Genomic DNA, 22,978 nt, shown 5'->3' with positions numbered 1-22,978 from the left:
CATCTTAGCCCCCAGTCCATAACTACTCTGGATCTTAGATTTTTTGATCTGTAAAATAATGATTTTTCACAATGTAATTGCAAAGACCTTATGACTGCATAGCATACTAAAATTCAGATAGAAAGCTCTTTTATGATAAGGTCATAAGGAACTTTAAAATTAGTACTATTTAAAGTTTCTCTTTGCTAGGAAAAAACATTTACATATTGATCATAGTTATTGTATTCTGTTTGGGACCTGTTTTAGTCAGGTTTTTCACTGCTGTGACCAAAAAGACCTGATAAGAACAATTGGAGGAGGAAATGTTTATTTGGGGGCTCACAGTTACAGAGGTCTCCATCCATAGATGACTGACTCTATTCTCCAGAGCCTGAAATGAGGCAAAACATCATGGCGGACGTGTGGGATGGAGAAAAGCAGCTGGGGACATGGTACTAGAAAGGAGAGAGAAAGAGGGAGAGGTCTCTTCACCATGGACAAAATATATACCCCAATGGTATGCCCCAGTGACCCACTCCTCCAGCCACACACTACCTGCCTAGAGTTACAACCCAGTTAATTTGTGGATCAATGATTATGTTAAGTACTAATTAGGTTAAGGTTCTCATAATCCAATCACTTTACCTCTAAACCCTCTTGCATTGTCTCACATATGAACTATTGGGGGACACCACATATCTAAACCATAACATTCCACCCTGGACCCCCAAAATATCATTCCCATCTGACAATGCAAAATATATTTGGTCCACTTCAAGAGACCCCATAGTCTCAACAGTTCCAAAAGTTTAAATCTAATGTCTTCTTTTGTTTGTTTCCTTTTTTGTTTTCATTAACTTATTTATTTATTTATGTATTTATTTAATTTGGTATATATGACAGCAGAATGTATTTTCATTCATTGTACACAATTACAGCACAATTTTTCATTTCTCTGGTTGTACACAATGTATAGTCGTACCATATGTGCAGTCATACATGTACCCAGTGTAATAATCCACCATCTTTCCTACCCCCATGCCCCTTCCCCATCCCATCCTCCTATTTGCCCAAAGTTCCTCCTTATTTTTCCCATGCCCCGTCCCCAGTATGGATTACCATCCACTTATCAGAGAGAACATTTGGCCTTTGTTTTTTTTTTTGGAATTGGCTTACTTTGCTTAGCATGATATTCTCTAACTCCATCCATTTACCTGAAAATGCCATTTTATTCTCTTTGAATGCCGATTAATATTCTATTATATATATAGAGAGAGAGATAGATAGATATATCTATATCTATATCTATCTATATCTATCTATCTATATATATATATATATATATATATATATATATATATATATATATATATATATCACAGTTTCTTTATCCATTCATCTATTGAAGGGCATATAGGTTGCTTCCACAGTTTAGATATTGTGTATTGAGCTGCTATAAACATTGTTGTAACTGTGTTACTTTAATATGCTGATTTTAAAGTCCTTTGGTATAGACCAAGGAGTGGGATAGCTGGGTCAAACGATGATTCCATTTCAAGTTTTCTAAGGACTCTCCACACTGCTTTCCAGATTGGTTGCACTAATTTGCAGTCCGAACAGCAATGTATGAGTGTGCCTTTCCCCAAAATCCTCACCCACACTTATTGTTGTTTGTATTCTTGATACCTGCCATTCTGACTGGCATGAGATGACATCTTCATCACTTCAGATTAGGCCCTGATTTCCTTAACAAGACTCCTAAAGCACAAGAAATAAAATCAAGAATTAATAAATGAGATGGACTGAAACTTAAAAGCTTCTTCTTGGCAAAAGAAACAATCAATGATGTAAAAAGAGAGCCTACATTTTGGGAACAAATTTTTGCCACACACACATCAGAGCACTAATCTCCAGGATACATAATGAACTCAAAAAACTTAACACCAAAAAAACCCAAAAACCCAATCAATAAATGGGCTAAGGATCAGAACAGACACTTCTCAGAAGATATACATTTGATCAACAAATAAATGAAAAAATATTCAACATCTCTAGTAATTAGACAAATGCAAATCAAGTTTAATGTCTTCACTGAGACTCAAGGCAAACACTCAGCATAAGTCCCTGTAAAAACCAAATTACATATATCCAATATATATAGGAACAGCCAGGTGCAGTAGCCCACTCCTGTAATCCCAGCATCTGGGGAGGCTGAGGCAGGAGGATCACAATTTCAGCAATTTAGCAAGTCCCTAGCTAATTTAGCAAGACCCTATCTCAAAATAAAAAATAAAAAGGGTTATGGATGTGACATAGTGGTTAAGTACCCCTGGGTTCTATTCATGTAACCAAAACAATTTTAAAAAGGAATATGGTAAATATTTCCATTCCAAAATGGATAATTAGGGGCATAGAAAGAAGGGCTGGAACCAAAGCAAGATCAAAGTCCAATTGGGCAAACAAGTTCTGTAACTCTATGTCCAGCATCTCAAGCACATGGCATCCTAATGTTCTCTCCAAATGGCTTGTGCAGTTCCACCCTATGGCATTGCTGGTTGCAGCTCACATGACCTCTCTGTTGTCTTTGCTCAATCCCTGCAACTTTCCTTGGTTGGCGTTTCATGGTACTGGCATTTCTTAATCTTGGGTGTCTCCACTGCAGCTTCAGCTTCCTCCTCATTTCTCCCTGCATTGCCCTTTCAGGGGCAGTCTGCAGTGACTCTGACCCTGCTGCACATTGCCTGGCCTCCCTGGCCTTCACTGAAATCTTGGTGGATGTCTCTATGACCCCCTAACTCTTGCATCCTGCATTCCTATAGAACTGGTACCATGTGGTTGCTGCCAGGGTCTTCTACCATCTCCAGCAGCAGCCAAGCCTTCAGGGACCACAGCTGTGGCAGCCTCTGAGTAGCAGGGTGTCTGAGGATTGTGAAAAACTTACTAGGCTGCCCTGTGCAAACAGGGTGCCCCACTGCTCTCTTCTCAAGGGAGAAACCATTGAGCCTGATGCCTTCAAGGCAACTTTACTATTATTTCTTGGTAAAGTATTTAGAATTTCTTTAGTGGTGTAATGTCTTTAACAACCATACCTTCCTCAGCCCCAGTTTTACTAGCAGTTTTATGGCTAATGCAAGTTTTTCAAATCTTTCTGTTTTGCATTCTATTTCTGATTATCACAATAAACTTCTCTAAAAGCCTCAACAATATCCAGGCCATTGCTTAAATGCTATGATGCCTAGAAATTTCTTCTACATTAAAAAGTCCATCACTGCCAGCACATCACCTTTAAATTGAACCTCATTGAGTCTCAGAACATGGTCAAACTTTAGACAATTTCTTATCCAGAACATAACAGGAATGACCTCCTTTTCCTGTGAAACCTCATGAACACTGCTTTTCTGTCTACACTCCTCCCAGCATTCTAGTATTCTGAGCCCCCAGCATGAAGGTCCACTTACAACAATCTAAAACTTTTCCAGATTGCATCTCTAAATGTTCCAAAATTCCTCCCACAAATTCCAAAAAGCTCCAAAATCTTCTTAACCACATGGTCAGTTTAGTCACAGCAACCACCCCAGGCCCTGTACCTGGGGTACAGTGTTTTAGTCAGCTTTTTCTTCACTGTGACCAAAAACCCTTACAAGAACAATTAGAGGAGGACAAGTTTATTTGGGGGATCACAGTTTCAGAGGTTTCAGTCCATAGATTTCTATTCCTCAGGGCTTGAAACAAGGCAGAACATCATGGCAGAAGTATGTGGTGGAGGAAAGAAGCTGGGGGCATGGCATCAGGAAGGGTGAAGGGTGGGTAATGCTAGCTCCAGAGCTCTTCACCATGGACAAAATATATACCCCACAGGCATGCCTCCAATGATACACCTCCTCCAGCCACACCCTACCTGCCTACTGTTATCACCCAGTCAATCCCTACCAGTGGATCAATGCCCTGATTAGGTTAAGGGTCTCCTAACCCAATCATTTCACTTGTAAACCCTCTTGCATTTTCTCACACATGAGCTTTTGGGGGAACACCACATATTTAAACCAAAATAGGACCCTAAATCACAGGAGGAATAGTAATGATATGTGATCACACTATGCAAAAGAAATGAAATAGCCACCCCTAAATTCCAAGTAAATGAATACTATTTATTTTTATTATTTTGTGATATTTTTGTGTAAACACGCCATAGTCAACAAACAGTTCAACGGAAATTGAGATGATCAAAAGGCAGTTGCATGCATTTTACTAATTTGCAAGGCAGCAATCACTGTGGCTGAAACACACTTAAAGTATGTTGCAAGTGTCTGCCTTGCACAGGGAGTTTTAGGTGAGTGATTGGTGAGAAATCAGGGTGTGAAAGGAAGATAGGAAATAAGTACTCAATAGTTCTTGGAAACTATCCTTTAATTACCGTCAAATCACACCAACTATTGACTATGTTAAGACTAATAACTTAGACTGGAGTTGTGACTCAGTGGTAGAGCGCTTGCCTGGTATGCATGAGGCCCTGGGTTCGATTCTCAGCACTACATATAAGTAAATAAATAAAATAAAAAGACACTAAGCACTGACAACTAAAAAAAATATTAAAAAAAGATTAATAAGTTATTATTTAAGATTCTTTTTCCTAATTTAAATTTTGGAAGTCTCAAAAGGTAGAAAACTTAAAGAAAAAAATGTTTTAATTCAAATTTAAAACAGCTAATTTTTTCAGAACACACTGATAAAACTGGTTGTAAAAATAGAGATTTACTACTTTATAGCCAAAAAATCTGAGGAAAAATGTTTATAACTTTATTAGAGCTCATCAGGAGATGGGATTCTCCATCCACCCCTCTTGGTACATTGATTTGGGACCCTAAAAATGTTTGCAGGATGGCTCTTCCTGTTTCATATATCACATCTAAATAGGACTATATATAAGCTCTAAAATACATCAGATTTTGTAACCTGCACTTAATATTCTACCATAAACATTTATTTCATAATAAATCTTTGCAATTTTTAATTTAAATGGTGGCATGTATTCCTTGCCCCCCCAAAAGTATAATTTATTCAACTTGTAATAAGCAGTATTCCTTTCATTTATGGAATACCTGAGCATTTAGCATTATATACCGGAGGCTTTGGATAATATCTCTAATCCTTAAAACAATCTTGCAAGGTAGCTATTACCATTCTTATTTTACATATGATAAAACTGGAACTCAGAAAGATTAAGATTTACCTGATATTCCTGCTGGTAAGTTGTAGAACAGGGAATTTGAGCTCAAGGTGCATCCAATTTCCAAACCAGAATTTAAAATGTTTTTTATTCCACATCCCTTGGTGGGGGGGGGGGGGATTAAAACCCAAAGGAAAAGGAAAATTCATAAACACAGAATTAACCAAGTTTATTACTCAGCAAAACCAACTAAACAAAATACTTGAATTCTTAGAGTATCTAGCAAGTGGCAACAAAGATATAATGTGTATTCAGATTTATTCATATGAAGTTAAAGCTACAATCCATGATTATAATTTTAGTAAACATCAGTTATTCAGTGTGCATTAGTTATTATGTTGAGCTCACTCTGACATTCTGTTTTCTGTAATTCTTAATCAGGCTTACTCTATTCTGGCTAATTGCTCCCCAGCACTTCCTACAGTTGCCCCAATAGTGTGTGTAAGACACATAATCCATCAACTTCTTCAACATTCCTCAAGAAGGTTAGATAAAGTTCAGTTCCTCACAGTACCCAACTCTAGAAAACTCCTAATTTGATTCTCACATAGCAAAATAAACTCCATTTAGCAACAGAAAATTCTGTGAAATAAATGTGTGAGTGTGTGTGCATGTATATAGTATATACATATTCTTGTATGGGTTTGGCTCATTTCATCAAATAGGTCAATCACAGTTTTTTGTTTTTGTTTTTGTTTTCTTGGTTCCAAAGGTATTAAGAAAACTGAATAGTATCTATAGGTGTCAGCAGTTAAGTGGAATACATAAATTAAAAAGGATAAATAAAAGGTCAGAGGGGATTCCTATAACCATAAATTCTAGAACAGACCAGAAAACAACACAGAGCAAAGGTTTCTGGCCAGCCAACCGAACTGGCAGAGACTAAGCCAAAGTGATTATGTCACTGCATTTCACCTTCTCTGAGGACACATCCTTCTCCCCTCCCAGCCCAGGAACTAGTCCCTTGATCACAAAAATCTGGAGCAGTTTCAGGTACATTGGGTCAACTCTAAGGTATTTTCCTACTCCTTTCCAGGATGTGCTAAAAAGGCTTTATCAAGACACAGTGTCCTACCTCCTTTCCATGTCCTGTCCTCTCCTCTTGCTTCCTTTTCCCCAGTGTCATCCCTGCCTGTGGCACGGGTGCTTAAGGGAGAAAGGTGACAACATAAATAAGTTCCCTCTAGACGAAGCACAGCAGAGCCAAACAGGAAATGATGTTGTCAGCTTTCCTCATGAGGGTGGACACATTGGAAAGAGCTGGCAGATGAGAAACCAGTGTCCCTTAGAGAGCAGGAAACATTCACAGAGTTCCAGCCCCATCCAATGTTCTCTGCTCTGATGCTCAGAGCTGGAAGAAAGTGCTCCTTGGTCTGTCTGGCCAGGCTAAGGCAGTGTGTAGGATGAGGACTCACCATGATGCTTTCCTCCACCCCACCATAAACCTCTGGGAGGGAGAGGGGGGATTTCGAAGTTTGTTTTAGGTTGGCTTTTGTGACTATCAAGAAAGAAATGTTCTTTTATTTTTTTTTCTATTCTAGTTGACAAATATTCTTACTTCATACCTCAGTAATCCAGGGTTACAAATTTGGGGTTTGAGACAGGTGAAAGATGATGAGCAAATGAACATATGAGACACAAAGATTTGTTTAATAAACTCAAAATTATAGCATATAGATGTCTAACATTTATAAAAATCTATAAATTTATGACAAGAGAAGAGAAAGACTTTGGAAAGCTACAGATCTGGGTTTCATTCTAGCTTCCTTGTGTCCTAGCAGAGCGACATTGCACAAGTTGGTAAATTCCTTTAAACGCTCACTCTTCTTCACTGAAATGAATGTAATGGTGCTGACATCAGAGGTTCCTTAGATGAGAAAGGATGACTATCAAGTGTAAGGCATAAAGTGACCAAGTAGAAATATTAGTTCCCTATCTTATCTTTAATCATTTACCACATTAATCCATAGACCCAAAGAAATGTAGATGTTTTTAAAATTTTCAAACAAATAAACAAATGCCTTTAAGTATTAAACATTATCACTACTCTCAAAAAAACTTACGATCTAAATCAGGAATATACTGTTTTGTCACATGGAACAACAAGAGAACAACACAAAAGAATTTATTAAGGAAACAATTGTGTAATATGTGATTCACATATATAATTACAATTGTTAAGAAAAAATGAAATAAAAATGGATGACAGAAATTTTCTATCAGATTGTGTTCCCTTTTCTAGAATGTTCTAGGAATTCTGTGGAGCAAGAAGAAAGTCTAGGTTGAGATTGAATACATAAAAATACTAATTTGTACTTTGCCATATAAAAATAAACTGAAAGATATACTTGGTGACATTTTGGGGGTGCTCCAGAAAAAATCCTACAATGCCTGAAGACTAGCCCAAACTTTCAGAAACTAACAGCTTTTGAGAATTTATGTTAGAATTAACCTCTCATTCCAATCTGCTCATAACTCCGTGACAATTTGCTCTCACTTTGTGTCACTGCATTTTATACAAATTTTCCCATGCTTATGCAAATATCAGATAATATTTAAAAAAATACAAAATACAAAATAAGTACGAATTCTCAAGTTCTCTCCTACTCCCACTCAGCAAAGAAGCTGATCACCAGGAAAGCAGAACACCAAGAATATTTTTTAAATGCAAATCTTTTTTTGAAACTCCTTCACTTTCATGGGATTGAAATTCCATAGGGAAAAAAATAAGAATATATTAAACTTCTTAGTCTCTTTCCCTTAGAGCAGTTGATGAAAAACATTTGCATTTTTAAGGTATTTTCATATAACTCATGAATCGTTTCTTTTTGGCCATCCAATACCAATTCAGGATGATGATAATATCTCTAGAAATTATTCTTCCATATGTCTTTGGACATTATTTGTAACCACACCTTATGGAATTATGATACTTTTCTTCTCAAGAATCATATAAAGTAATCAACATGGAAGAAAGACAAAAATCACTATCTGGATAATAACTGAAGTAGAATAAAAAAAGTTACCTCTGCTATGCTCACTAACATTGCACGATTGACTCATTCATTTTCATAACAGTCCTATGGGGTCAGTATAAATGTCCTCATTTTGTAAATGAGAAAAGTTGTATGAGAGATGTGGCACACTTAACCAAGGTTACAAAGCTAGTAAATGGTGGAACCAGAATTCAAACAGACCAGACCCAAAACTTAAATGATTGTTCCCCAACAAGAAGTTTCATAAGCATTGCTGAATTAGTATAAAGAATGAAATTTCTTTAAATGTCAACACAGTGCTGATAATCTCTCTTTAAAGCAAAATGTCTACTTCCATTTCCTATAAATTTTTGTGAATGTTTATAGACAAATGTATATATATGTACATATATACATGCACACACACACATATATATATATTGTATGTGCATATAGTACTAGTGTTCTTCAGATAAACAGAACCAGTAGAATATGTATGTGCACATGTGTGCATACACATACACATACAGACACACAGATTTATTTTAAGGATTTGGCTCATGTGTTATGGAGCCTAGCAAGTCCAAAATGAGAAAGGTGGGTTAGCAGCCTAGAGACCCAGTAAGAGCTGATATCATAATTAAAGTCCAAAGGCTGACAGCCTCAGATTCTCTTTTGCTTGGGAGAGGTAAGTCTTTTGTTATATTTAGTCTTTAAATTGATAGGATGAGGTCCATTCACATTGCAGGGGACTACTCAGATTCTCTCAATTGAAATAATCTCATTCAAAAATTCCCTCAAAAAAATATCCAGAATAATTCCTGACCATTTATTGGGCTCTACTGTGCAGCTGCACTAGCACTTAAAATTATTTGTACTGTATATAGCTACATTGTATGTTTAATCATTATATATAAACTTTTTCATAGAAGATGGAAAATATTCTTGTAGTACTTTGGATTATGAAGAGAAACATTTGAAATCACTACTCAAAGACAGAAGATAAAGAAGCATTGGTTCCTATTTTGTACTGACCACTGGACATAACTAGTTTCATGAATAAATTCTCTTAGCTTTTCTGGTAATTCACCTCTTTCTCCTAAATCTTCAGGTTAAACAAAACAAAAATCATCTTTATCAAAATTTTTAAAGTAAAGTGATACATTTCTGTATATGTATGATCTATATCTCTATCTATCTAGAGGAATTTAGAAGTTGGCCTGCTTTCTACTTAAGCCAGGAAGTAAGATGGACTGAACAAGACATATAAAACTCCTTTGCTTTCCAAAGAGAGGAGGACCAGAGATCCCACATACATACATACAAAATTATGCACAAAAATGATTTAATAAAAGTGTTGTGGTTTCTCCCAGAATGTATGGGTAGCCTAAGTGATGAGAAGGTATCTAACGCACTGATGCACACTCTCCAGATCCAAGGGGATGCAATTAGTATATATTAGAACACATACATTCTCTTTATATATGGCTTTAATTAAAATAAAATATAAAAGTAAATATTCATTATTATCCTTGCCCTTGTGATTATGAAGCAGTCAGTTGTCATATCTCTTATGAAAAGGAACCTAAGGGACAACAGAAAGGCACAATGCTGAGAGGTTGCCAGTGGCACCATTGCTCATTAGTTTGCTATGTGCTGCAAACCTCACATTCCTGGGTTAGTGGGTTTATATATTCTGTTTCTGCAGGTATGAAGTAGAGTGAATGAGGAGAAAGGATGTTATTTGGACATGAGTTTGTATCTGTAATAGTACACCTGCAGGAAAAAAGGTAAATTATTATTGAACCAGAACAAACTTTTATTTTCTAAGAACAGCTATATGATCTCTGGCACAGTGGGACACTTGCTATCTTAAATATTACAGTTAATGACAGCAATTTAAGCTTTATTTTAAAAATACTATGCATATTTAATATTTTTCTCACATGGCAAGAAAATTAAGGCATACATAAAAGCTACATTTTTTTTATAAAGTGGGAAAACTAAGAGGCAAGAAAGAAACAAAGCCAGCATTCGCCTTAGAGTATCTACAGACTCCAAGTGACTTCAAGTTTCTGATGACAGAGCACCAAAGCTGGAAATCCAGTAGGACCACCCACCGCATAAAGCTGGAACACAGGTGAATAATGACTCTCAAAAATGTCCATGTTTAATTCCTAGAACCTCTGAATATGTTGTTATATGATGAGGGGGTACTGAGGTTGCAGATGCAATTAAGACTGATTATCAGCTTATTTTAAGGTAAGAAGATTGTCCTGGATTGTCCATCAAACCCAACACAATCACAAGGGCCCTTTAAATGTGGAAGAGGAAGGCAGAAGGTTAGAATCAAAGGGAAATTTGAAAATGTTATGTGCAGACTTTGAAGAGGGAGGAAAGGAATATGAACCAAGGCATGTATGTGGCCTCCAGAAGCTGGAAGAGACAAGGAAACATTCTGTGATAGAGCCTCCAGAAGCAATGTAGTCTGCTGACACTGACTTGCCTAGAATTCTGACCTCTAGAACCATAAATGCACATGGTTTTGGTCAGTACGTTGGTGATAATTTGTTCCAATAGAGACAGAAAAGCACTGCAAAGCCCAATGGGATTATATATTTCTAGAATGCTTTCAATATAGAATTGTTAAGGGAAATTATGATTATGGAGATGACAGAAAATTTTCTATAATATGTGTTAAGATGAAACACACACAAACATTATCTAGCCTATGCAGGAGATCAACAAATAAAATAAATTTTATTGGTTGAATTGAATGTAATGAGATGAGAAATATCACCTGGCTCTGGAAAGGGCAGGACAAAGTTCATTCACAATCATGTTCACTGGAAGAAAGAAGAGCTGAGTCACTGTGCCTGAAGCAGGAACATTTTGCAGAATTCAGAATCCCATTAATAGAAATAGATGCCCTTGTCAGCAATCCGTTCCTTCCTTATGTGTCAGATGCTTTCATCCTGTGCCCTAAAGAGAAGAAATTATCTTTATAGGCAAGGGAAATTATTCCATTTCGGGGCATTCAAACTACGAATGCGGAGGGTTATTTGGGGAACATTTACCCTCAGGATGTGCAACAGACCATCAAAGTTCACAGAGGAAAAGAAGACTCTTTCTGAGTCTTCTATGTACTAACAGTGCTACTGTTTCCACACAGGAGAAATGTTTTCTTCATCTTTTAAGTCTGTGGACATTTAGTATCAGACCAATGACTTCATAATTTAATATTTCCCTTTCAAAGCCTCGGATTGTTTATGCAGGGCATGATGGCACATGCCTGAAATTCCAGCCACCACAAGGCTGAGACAGGAAGATCACAAATTTGAGGCCAGCTGCAGCAATTTAGCAAGACCATAAACAATTTGGCAAGACCCTGCCTAAAAATAAAAATAGTCTGGGTATGGGGCTTAGTGGTTACACACCTCTGGGTTCAAATCCCCATACCAAAAAAAAAAAAAAATGCTTGTGGCCAGTGCTTCAGAATATTTTTGCAAATAAATAAATAAATAAATAGATTATGGTATGTGTAGTGACTTCAAAAATATTTAAGGAAAAGAAAATTAAGGGTAGATAAGTTTGAAATGGGCAGGGAGGGAGCTCAGGGTAAGGTAAGGAGAAAATGACATTGGCTTATTCCAATGCAATGGAACAGCAAATTGTATTCCTTTTTAATGCCCTTGCCTTTAACCTCTGCCTCTTGTCCAGTACTCAGGAACTAATACTGATCTTGGCCATCTTACACCTCCCTGTGGCCATATAAGCAGTGCCCTAAATGGATATATCTTCTTTTTTCCATCTTCATATCTCACCAAGCCTCAACTGTTATTTTCTTGTTTCTCTGCTTTCACTTCCAATGATTCTTACTGAAACGAGCTCATAAGCTAATACATAGGTGCTATTGCCTGTAAACACCCTGTAACTTTTCCCCCACAGAAGAGGGTATGGGTCTGATGACTCCCTTTCTTTCAGCACACTGGAATCTAGTGTGTAAGGGCAAAGATGCTGCTAAGTATTCAACAATCCATTGACCCACTGTGTGTTTTGTATGTTGCTGCCAAGCCAGTTCCTGCTTCAAATTGAAAGGTGGCAATGAAGATGTGCCCTGAAAGGTGGAAGAGAAAAGAGAGATGTTCAGTTATTCTTCAAAATAAACAGATAAGAGAATTCCAAAAATTTAGGACAAATGAACTATGCTGGAGTACAGTGAGTCTAAGATAATTATGGAGAGGAAGAAAAGGGTAAGAGTATTGTACTGGGAATCAACTTTACAATACATTTAAAAAGCACAAAAATTTAGATTGAAATTGAATTTTTATTACTGATAGATATTTGGTCTGTGCTTGTGTGAAAGATACTTTATACACATACTAGACCACATCGTTCATTGTGCTGCACAATAAGTTTAGGGTGACCAACTCATCTAAATTTTCCCAATTTTCCCACTGAAAATTTTGACAGCCTGGGAACTCCTTCAGCCTTTATCAACCTTAGTTGACTACCTAAGTTTTAGTGACTAATAAGTGCTTCATGTGTCATATCCTGGCAAGACCAGTATGCTTTCATTTTTCTAAAGGAAGGTTGGGAAATATGAAGAAACTATGCTGAAATTTGGAATGGAATCCACAGATATTATCTTTAGTTGAAATGCAAACACTTAGGGCAAATATTAAAAACCTGATACTACCTTCATAGGCTCTGATTCTAGAATCTGCATTTTCTTTTTTTCTCCTGCCTACAAGAGAGGATAGGTATAGTACTCAGAAAAAGACAATCTGGGGAAAAGTTTAATTAACAAGTAGTAGGAGGAAGAGGACAAGGGGATGAGGAAAAGGAGAGGGAAGAAGGATTAAGTGTGTGTGTGTGTGTGTATGTGTGTGTGTGTGTGTGTGTGTGTGTAAGAAAGAAGGTGTTTGTTAGTTGCTGAGCAGGCTAAACAAATGTTAGTTGTAGGGTGGGCTGAACACTGGACCCCCATCTCTCTGGTTCCTTATCGCTTGTTTGCCTCAAGTCTGAACACTCGACCCCCACCCATCTGGTGCAACAGAAACCCACATCTAGCCCCTGCCCAATCTGCCTGAAGGCTTCAGAAGATGTCAACCTTAGCAACTACTGTATGATCCAATCATTGTATGCCAACAAGGCAGCTTGCAGACCCAGAGACCCCATTAGATTTCGGCTATAAAAACTCTCCTCTGCTGAAACTCTCTTCTCTTGCTTTCTCTTTCTCTTGCGATTTTCTCTCCTCCCCTACCCCTTGCTTTGTCCTCTCCCACCCTGGCTTTTCTCTCTCTCTCTCTCTCTCTCTCTCTCTCTCTCTCTCTCTCTCTCTCTCTCCTCTCTTTCCCTGCTCTCTTTCTCTCCTTCTCTCTTTTTCTTTTCCTTCTCTATCAATCAGACACAGCTGCAATAAAGATCTCTTGGTCACTCCAAGTGTCGTGGTCACTTTCCTTTCAGTGTAGACCTAAAGCTGAAGTTCTTAACTGAAGATAGTTCCATCCTCCAGAGGACATTTGGCAAGGCGGGAAATTGTTTAGTTGGCACACTGGGATCTAGTGTGTAAGGGCAAAGACACTGCTAAGTATTCAACAATGCACAAGACAGCCCTCCACAGCAGTTTTCTTGCTCAAAGTGATGCCAAGGTGAAGAAATCATAACTTAAAGGAATGCATCATTGAAAATGGACTAACACACCAGAAATATGTATAGGAAGATGGCTGGAGATCCATCTTTCCTGACTGTCTTTAGATCACAACGTACATAGAGTGATGCTGAAAAAAACTGATCTTCAAGTGTATAAAGGAGTAGTGCTAGCAAATAAACAGAATGTTGAAAGTATGAGGGGATACAGGGGCCAGTTCAACTGCCCAGGTGTCACATAAAATGAGGCAGGAGGATGATAAGTTCAAGGACAGCCTCAGCAACTTGGGGAGACCCTGTTTCAAAATGAGATTGTTTAAAAAAGATCTGAGGATATAGATCTATGGTTGATTATCCCAGAGACCAACCCACAGTTCAACAATACAAATAAATAAATAAGTAGATAGATAAATAAATAATGTAGTCACAGCATGGAATCAGAAAGAAGCAATAGAATCTCCACATGTTACATCCACTCACATTATGAGATATTTTTTCCTTATCTCATATTTTCTAACGTGTGTGTGTGTGTGTGTGTGTGTATGACAGAAAGAGAGAGGAACCTATATCTCCCTTTTGTAAATGAAGAAACTAAGGCTTGGAGAAATCAAATCTGAGTTTTCCAAGTATACACAGCAGTACACACAGTATTAAACACACAATATGAACCCAGTATGGGTTCAACCCCTACACAATACTGCTTCCCTTACCATGGGCACAGTAAATGTAAGGAAGTGTGTGATTACATCAAGCAATGTCATTAACTTCATTTTGCATATGAGGAAACTGAGATTTAAACAAACTCAATGTATCATCTAGATCACACAGCTGATTAGAAGCTCAAACTAAGAACTTTTGAGTTTAATGTTCTACATTTCAAGAAAGCTGTAACACAATTCTTATATGAAAAAAAGAATGTAATTTCTTTGTTCACCTATATTAGGAATGAAGTAAGAAGTATAAATAGGAAAAAGGGTTTTAAGTTTCTTCGGACAAAGAGACAAAATTTAGTTTTTATTCACTGTTTTGGCCCAAAGTCATAGTATAAAAATTTCTGTTTTAATTTGAAGATAAAAACCGCCACATTAATTCTTAGTTTTTTTTTAATTTAAAAGATTTAAAAATTCAAAAATGCTACCCAACTCCAATGTTCATTTGTTGATGAATCAAAATAGACAAAACCTAAAAAGAGTTTCACATATGGGTTAGTCTCAGATCTTTGAAGTTCACTTTCTTTGATAAAGTCAACATTTCACTTAAAATTATTGAAATTTAATCTGGTCCATCACACTTTCATTACATTATATCACTCTCAACTGAATCCTCTTAGTTCAAGAGTGAATCCTGATGTTTTGATTTGGAGATAAGGAGTCCCCCAAAAGCTCCTGTTAATATAGGAATGTTCAGAAGCGAAACAATTAGATTTTGAAGATTGTAACATAATCAGTGGATCCATTTGATGGATTAATAATTTGAATCGACTAAATGAGGGCTAACTGTAGGCAGGTGGGGCATGGCTGGAGGAGGTAGATCACATGAGGCACGCCGTTGGGGGTTATATTTTGTCCCTGGCACCTGGATATCACTCTCTCCTGGCCAACATGAGTTGAGCAGCTTTCCTCCATGACAACCTTCCGTCATGATGTTTTGTCTCACCTTGGGCCCAGAACGATGAAGCTGGATGTCCATGGACTGAACCTCTGACACCATGAGGCCAAAATAAACTTTTACTTCTTACAATTGTTCTTGTTAGGTATTTTGGTCACAGCAATGCAAAGCTGACTGAAACTACTTGGGTCTAACCTTTGGCCTGCTTCATGTGCAACATTGAAAAAATTATTTAACCTTTCGGTGTCTGTTTTTCTGTAAGAGCTTTGGAAAAATAATAGATAATATATTGAAATTGAAAATACAGTCTCTCCCTCCCCCCCCACACACACACATCAACATCCCCATTTTGTAAAAAGGGACACTGAGGCTTGGAGAAATTAAGTCTGGAGTTTTCCAAGGACACATAGTAAGTAAATATTTACCAAGAATGTGAACATGTTGGGCCTTCAACCCCTAATGATAGGGATACATTCTTCGAAATGCATTGTTAGATGATTTCATCACTATACAAACATCTCAGAGTGCACTTACACAAACTAGAGTGCACCTAGGCTATATGGTATAGCTTATTGCTGCTACAAATCCATACATCATGTTACTGTATTAAATACCATAGGCAGCTGTAACACATTGGTATGAATTTGTGTGTCTAAACATATCTAAACTTAGAAAGAAGCTTGGTAAAAAAATATGGTATAAAAATAGAAAATGATAGACCTTGTTATGGATTAGATATGAAATAGTTTAGATATGAGATGTCTCCCCCAAAATCTTCTATTTGAAGCAATGCAAGAATATTTAGGTTTAAGTACCTTAACCCTATCAGTGAATTAATTCCCTGATAAGGATGAATTGAATGGTAACTGAAGGCAGGTAGTATGTAGCTGGAAGAGGTGAGTCACTGGGGGCTTGCGCTTGGGGTATATATTTTTCTGCTTCCTGGTGTGATGTCTTGAGCTACTTTTCTCTACCACACTCTTCCACCATGATATTCAGCCTCACCTCGAGTTCCAAAGAATGGAGTCTGCTGTGTATGGACTGAGACTTCTGAAACCATGAGTCCCAAAGTAAACTTTTCCTCCTCTAATTGTTCTTGTCAGGTCTTTTGATCACAGCAGTATACAAAGCTGACTAAAAGATACCTGTATAGGGTCCTTCCAGGAATTATGCACTATACATAATTCTTGCAGCTAGCAAGACTGGAAGGTGCTGTGGGTGAGTTGGTGAGTAACAGTGAGCAAATGTGAAGGCCAGACATTAGTGCACACTGCTATAGATTTCACATATTCCATACCCCTAGGATCCACTAAATTTCCTTTAAAGGTTTTTCTTCCTTCAATTGTAAATTAGCCTTAGCTTACTATATCTGTTTTACAAATTTTTAATTTTTTAACTCTTTGTAATAACACTTAGCTTAACTATATTAAGTTACACAAAATATTTTATTATTCAATATATTTCTACTTAAAATTCTTAAAGTTATTTTTATTTTACTTTTTAACCTTAAAAAAATAGACACAAACACACACATTAGCATAAGCCAATGGGGGATCTGAATCATCAATATCACTGTCTTCCACCTCCACATCTTGTCTCTCTGGTAGGTCTGCAGAGGCCACAACATGCATAAAGCTGCCATCACCTAGGAAAACAATGCCTTCTTCTGGAACAGCTCCCAAAGGACTGGCCCTGCCTGAGGCTGTTTTATAGGTAATTTATCTTTTTATAAGCAGGAGTACACTATAAAATAGTGATTGAAAGTATTTTATAGTAAATATATAAGGCAGTAACATCATTTATATCATTATCAAGGATTATGTATAGTGCATCATTGTATGTGCTATATTTTTATACAACTAACAGCACAATAGGTTTCTTTATACCAGCATCACTGCAAACACATGAGTAATGCATTGTGATACAATGTTAGAATGGCTCTTAGAATAGGCAATAGGAATTTTTCAGCTCCATTACAGTCTACTGGGATCACTAATACATATGTAATCTGCCATTAACCCAAATATTGTTATGTGGCCCATGACTTACACACAAATTGCCTATTCTAATTTGTGAATTGCCTATTGTAATTTGTGACATACAGTTTAGGGGATCAGTTAAAGGTGGCTAATTATAACTTATTTTGTTTCTATGGTCTCTGATGGTAATAACCTACCAAACTTGTGTGTGTTATACAACTACCTGGAGAAGGTAATTATGCAGTCAGTGATCACAAGGTCAACACAGGTTCGGTAGAAAATCTCCTGGCCCAAATTTGTCATGAGAATCATTTCACAATTAATTACACTGTTTAATAATTCCTTTGTCCCTTATCTTTTTTTTCTTTTTTTTATTGGTTGTTCAAAACATTACAAAGCTCGTGATATATCATCTTTCATACATTTGACTCAATTGGGTTATGAACTCCCATTTTTACCCCAAATACAAATTGCAGAATCACATCGGTTACACACTCACATTTTTACATAATGGCATATTAGTGACTGTTGTATTCTGCTACCTTTCCTTTCCCCTACTATCCCCCCTCCCCTCCCCTCCCATCATCCCTCTCTACCTCATCTGCTGTTGTTCAATTCTCTCCCTTGTTTCCCCCCCCCCTTTCCCCTCACATCCTCTTCTATGTAATTTTGTGTAACATTGAGGGTCTCCTACCATTTCCATATGCTTTCCCTTATCTCTCCCTTTCTCTCCCCCCACTCATCTTTGTTGTCCCTTATCTTAATACTAGTCAATAGACTACAAAAGAAATATTTTTTTTAATTTCTTACCAGCTTTATATTCCGCCAACTCAGAGATCCTGATTGAGCGAATACAGAGTAGAGCCCAGTAATCTGTTTTTAACAGATGTCTCAGGGCTTCCCTAAATTCTTACACCTTCTGCTTGGCATAGCTCTTCCCTAACTTTAGTTCTGATTAATCACTCCTGCCAACAGGTTCTCAAGCACCCTGCTCTCATGGCTAACATAGAAGGAACCATGACATGCTGAAATTAGGTAATTCTGTGTCTGTCTCCCTGACTAGATAGGAATCTACTTGATGTTTAAGATCCTGATACTTTTTTACTTAATCTTCCTTAGTTGCTTGTTTCACTGATCTTTACATAGTCGGGCTATCCTTATCATTTAGGACCCAAGTAAAAGTCCCCCACCCCCAGAGAAACCTTTGCTGATGACCTAATGAAGAAGCTCATGGGTCATTTTCTCTCCTGTCACCTTATTTCAGCAGCCAGCAGAAAGCACAGTGTTTAGCACAATATGTATTTAATTGGAACCAGATTATCCAAAGGCAGGTCAAATACTCTCTCAGGGCACCAGGAAAACAGAGACATCAAACATTTTTTGGATAAGTTGACAAAGAATTATTTTTAAACTACAGAAGAAGCCAACTGAAAAAAATATAGGACATTTTTTAAAGTAAAATTGTGCTGGCTTCTTGTCCACTTAAACTTTGGACTTATATAATTTCTCCATAGAATTACATTTTGGGCATAGGCTATATTACATTTGGGGACACTGGTTTTCTAAAAGTTTTAATCTGGCACTCTGCTTATATCTGCTTATCAATATTTTTGTTTTCTAAGATACTTTGAAAATAATTGGGTAGGTATTATTTACTCCTGTCCATTTTGAAGATTAAAAAAGAAGAAGAAAAAGCACCAAAACAAGAGGAGAAAGAACATTAAACTGATTATTAAAAAAAACTTTCACAAATTTCAAAATTTTATGAGGTATATTCAATTGATAAATTGAACGTTGAATGCAGTCTAAGGAGTATGTGTTCTCCATGCAAAAAGCCATTCAAACACTAAAGAATCTGCTCTGCGGAAGTTTAGCCTGGAAAAGACCTTTACCATGAGGAGGATATCCACTTATTGTTCTTACCCATGAAGCACAAAGACTAAACTATAAAATGTAAGATCAGGACCATGCCATGAATCATCCAAGGACACTTTGAGCTTGAGGATCTGAAAAGCTGGGTGACTCAGAACATTGTATCAAAAGTCTTCTGACGAAAGTGACTTGTTACCTAATCAAAGGAAGAAATGGACTGGCATAGTTTTCACTTAAAGTCCAACTTATTCTTTTACAGGAACTTGAGTTTGTCTCATATTAATCTATACTTCCATTTTATAAATACAGTAATACAAGGATAAATTTAGAAAGTACAGGTCTTAGCTCAAGAAAGTCCTTCCAAATTGCTTATCATTACTAAGTTCTTGGTATTCTGTTTTTTTAATCATCTCTTGTTCCTCAATGCTCATATTTGTTGAACTCTATATGCCAGTGTGCATATACGACTTTATCAAGATTCTCACTGAAGCTTCTCAAGAACTAGATGGCAAGTTATTAATTTTATCTTAACTGTATAAGTGATAATATGGAGGCACAGCGATGAGTAATTTACCTGGACATGGTATATGTAAACACTGGGGCTAGAGTTAAACACATCAACCCTGGGTTCCAGGGTCCAGGCTCAGTGATACATACTGCAGCTTCATCATGTTTTGATTTTTAAAATAATTTTTGTTGTAGATGGACACAATATCTTTATTTATTTTTTTATGTGGTTCTGAGGATCAAACCCAGTGACTCACATGTGACAGGCAAGAGCTCTACCACTGTGCTACAACCCCAACCCCCATCATGTATCCCCAGAGTTCTCTTGGCCCAGAGTCTTGCAAATAGTGAATACTTCATAAATTGTTGTTTAGTGAATGAATGTTTCACCGTCTTTCTCTTTTCTATAACACCATTTATCAATTTCCTCCTAGAAATTTGATGCCCAGTATTGAAAAGTAAAGCATTAATTCAAGTTTATTTATTCATATTTATATGGACATAACCAAATAATAAATAATTTGCTGCTAAAAACGAATTAATGAAGTATTCTTTTTTGGCCATTGGGAGGGGTGGTAACTGGGGATTGAACTCAAGGACACTCGACCACTGAGCCACATCCCCAGCCTTATTTTGTATTTTTTATTTAGGGACAGGGTCTTACTGAGTTGCTTAGTGCCTTGATTTTGCTGAGGCTGGCTTTGAACTTGCAATCTTCCTGCTTCAGCTTCCCAAGCCTCTAGTATTACAGGCATATGCCACCATGCCCAGCCTAATGAAGTATTCTTTAAAAGTAACTGAAGCATTATCTAAGCCCATGAAATTATATTTACTCTTCTTTTGCAGCATGTAAAAACATTCTTTTTCATATTTTTTTAATTTGTTTTAATTAGTTACACATGACAGTACAAAGATCTTGACATATCATACATTTGAATCAGATGGGATATAATTTCTCATTTTTCTGAGTGTACAGGTTGCAGAGTTTAGGGGAAAGTTTAAAGCATGTAATTAAAACAATGAAAGCAAGCACAGAGTTTATGTACCTACAGAGCTTCCTCTTGCTTTTGTGGATGTAAAAAAAAAAAAATCCTTCTCAGTGTTCTGCCTTTTATGAGATTTTTATTAGCATGCATTAATTGTATATATTAATAGGAGTACAGTGTGACATTTCAACACATGAGTACAAGTGTAGACTGATTGAATCAGGGCAATCGGCATTTACCTCTGCTTATCATTTCTTCATGTTTGAAGCCTTTGAGTCCCTCACTTCCAGATTTTCATAAAATATATAGTAGGTTATTGTGAATTACAGTCATCCCTCTGTGTTGAAGAATACAAGAACTTGTCCTTTCTATCAGTGTTTTGCTACCCATTATCCAAACTCCCTTTATTCCCCCTACGTTTCACCTTTCCTACTCACTAGCAATTTCAAGATTTTTTTTCACTAGAACAAAATAAATGGCATGTGTGGGAAATAATGCCCTCACCCCCAGATGTCTATATTCTAATCCCCAGAACCTATTGCAAAGGGAATTTGCATATGTAATTAATCACATAATTAAGAATCTTAAGATTTGGAGATGAGCCTGGATTATCTGGTAGGCTCAATGGAATCACAAAGCCCTTAGAAGAGGGGGGCAGGAGGGACAGCCAATGAGATGATGAGGGAAGCAGGGGTTGCAGTTAGAGGAAATGATTTTGAGGGGCTGTGCTGCTGGCCTTGAAGATGCAAGAAAGAGCTGTGAGCTGAGGAGTGCAGTGACCTCTAGAAGCTGGAAAGGCAAGGAAACAAATTGCCCCCTTCATCCTCCAAAGGAACATAGCCCTGCTGACACCTTGATTTTAGACTCTTACCTCCAAAGTTGTAAGAAAATAAATCTGCTTTGTTTCAAACCACTAAGTGTGTGATACTTTGTTATAGCAGCTGGAGGAGAATAATATAATATAGATACTTTTTTGGACCTGGTTATTGTGTTTCTAATAGTCCTCTTGACATGTGATACACTGAGTTTTTAGACTGCAAGTAGATTCTTGGAAAAACATTTGGTCTTGTTGGAATCCCTCCTTCCTCTGTCCCCTCCGCATTCTTCTTCCTCTTTCCTAGTACTGGGGACCGAACCTAGGGGTATGCTACTACTGAGCTACATCCCCAGCTCTTATTATTTTAAGACAGGGTCTTGCTAAGTTGCTTAAGGTCTCACTAAATTGCAGAGGCTAGCCTGAAAAATCCTCCTGCCTCAGCCTCCTGAGTACCTGGGATTACATGCATGCACCACCATGCCCAGCTTGTTCTTCTTCTTTAAAACACCTTAGCTAGTATCTGTCCCTTCATGCTGTCAGCCCCATAGTTTGTCATACTATCCTAGTCCTTTTTTTTTTTTTTTTTTTTGGCTCACTGTGATGTTGCCTTTAAAAAATTTTCCACTCAAGATTAAGGGATAGACCTCAAGGCAAATTCACAAGAAATGAAAATAAACACAAAACAAAACTATCTCCCTATCATTGTGATTGTCTTTTCACAAAGTTTAATATACTAGTTGTTACAGATGTAGTCAAAAATTTTTTGAATTAAATTTCTAAGACATCTATCTATGGAAGAGAAAAACAATTTTTTCAGGTCAAATCATAAAGAACCACAACTTTGAAATATTTTCAATTCTAACTAGTGTTTATAGAAAGAGGTTTTGGGCTTCATATTAATAGATCATTGCCACTGGCACCTGCTTATAACTTTGCATTTTATAAATATCCTAGCTTTAAGCAACAGAGGTCTCACAGTCTTGTGACAATGATTTTAAGTTGGGAAATTAGTAGGTTTAATCCCCTAAGCTATGCTTTTTAAAGTGCTGCTCCTAGACCTGCTAAATCAGCAATTGTGGGAAATTATTAAAAACAAAAGTTATCCAGCTGTATCCTAATCCTACAGAACTAGAAACCATGAGGGTGGGGCCCAATAATGTGTCAGATCATTTAGAAATCTATTTAAGCCTGCTACATGTAAAGACTGAAACCTGACTCACTACAGCTTTAAAACTTGTTTATTATAACAGTTTAGATACCTGCATTGTACATAGTATGCATGTCATGATTTTATTACTTTCCATAAAATAACAACTACCACCAAATTGCTTGGAGCTATATTAGGTGACATGGTCAGTATTTGAGCCCTAAAGACC

General features: G+C 37.0%; 1 protein-coding gene across 1 annotated transcript in view; it reads right to left on the bottom strand.

Moving 5' to 3' along the window:
- Positions 1-290: 290 nt before the first annotated feature.
- The window catches only part of LOC124100024 (spidroin-2-like), a 34,001-nt gene continuing 11,313 nt past the window's right edge, over positions 291-22,978 (bottom strand). The window contains exons 4-5 of the mRNA XM_058582919.1: positions 1,666-1,737; positions 291-434 (exon numbers count right to left, since the gene is read on the bottom strand). Coding sequence (XP_058438902.1) covers positions 1,710-1,737 — 28 coding nt within the window. The 3' untranslated portion in view covers positions 291-434; positions 1,666-1,709. The remainder of the gene's footprint in view (positions 435-1,665; positions 1,738-22,978) is intronic.

Source organism: Marmota monax, unplaced genomic scaffold (assembly GCF_021218885.2).
Source record: "Marmota monax isolate L192 unplaced genomic scaffold, Marmota_monax_Labrador192_F-V1.1 WCK01_AAM20220418_F8-fsc00053, whole genome shotgun sequence".
Classification (NCBI taxonomy): Eukaryota; Metazoa; Chordata; class Mammalia; order Rodentia; family Sciuridae; genus Marmota; species Marmota monax.
The sequence above is the reverse complement of the archived record's forward strand: the minus strand, read 5'-3'. Positions and strand labels throughout refer to the sequence as shown.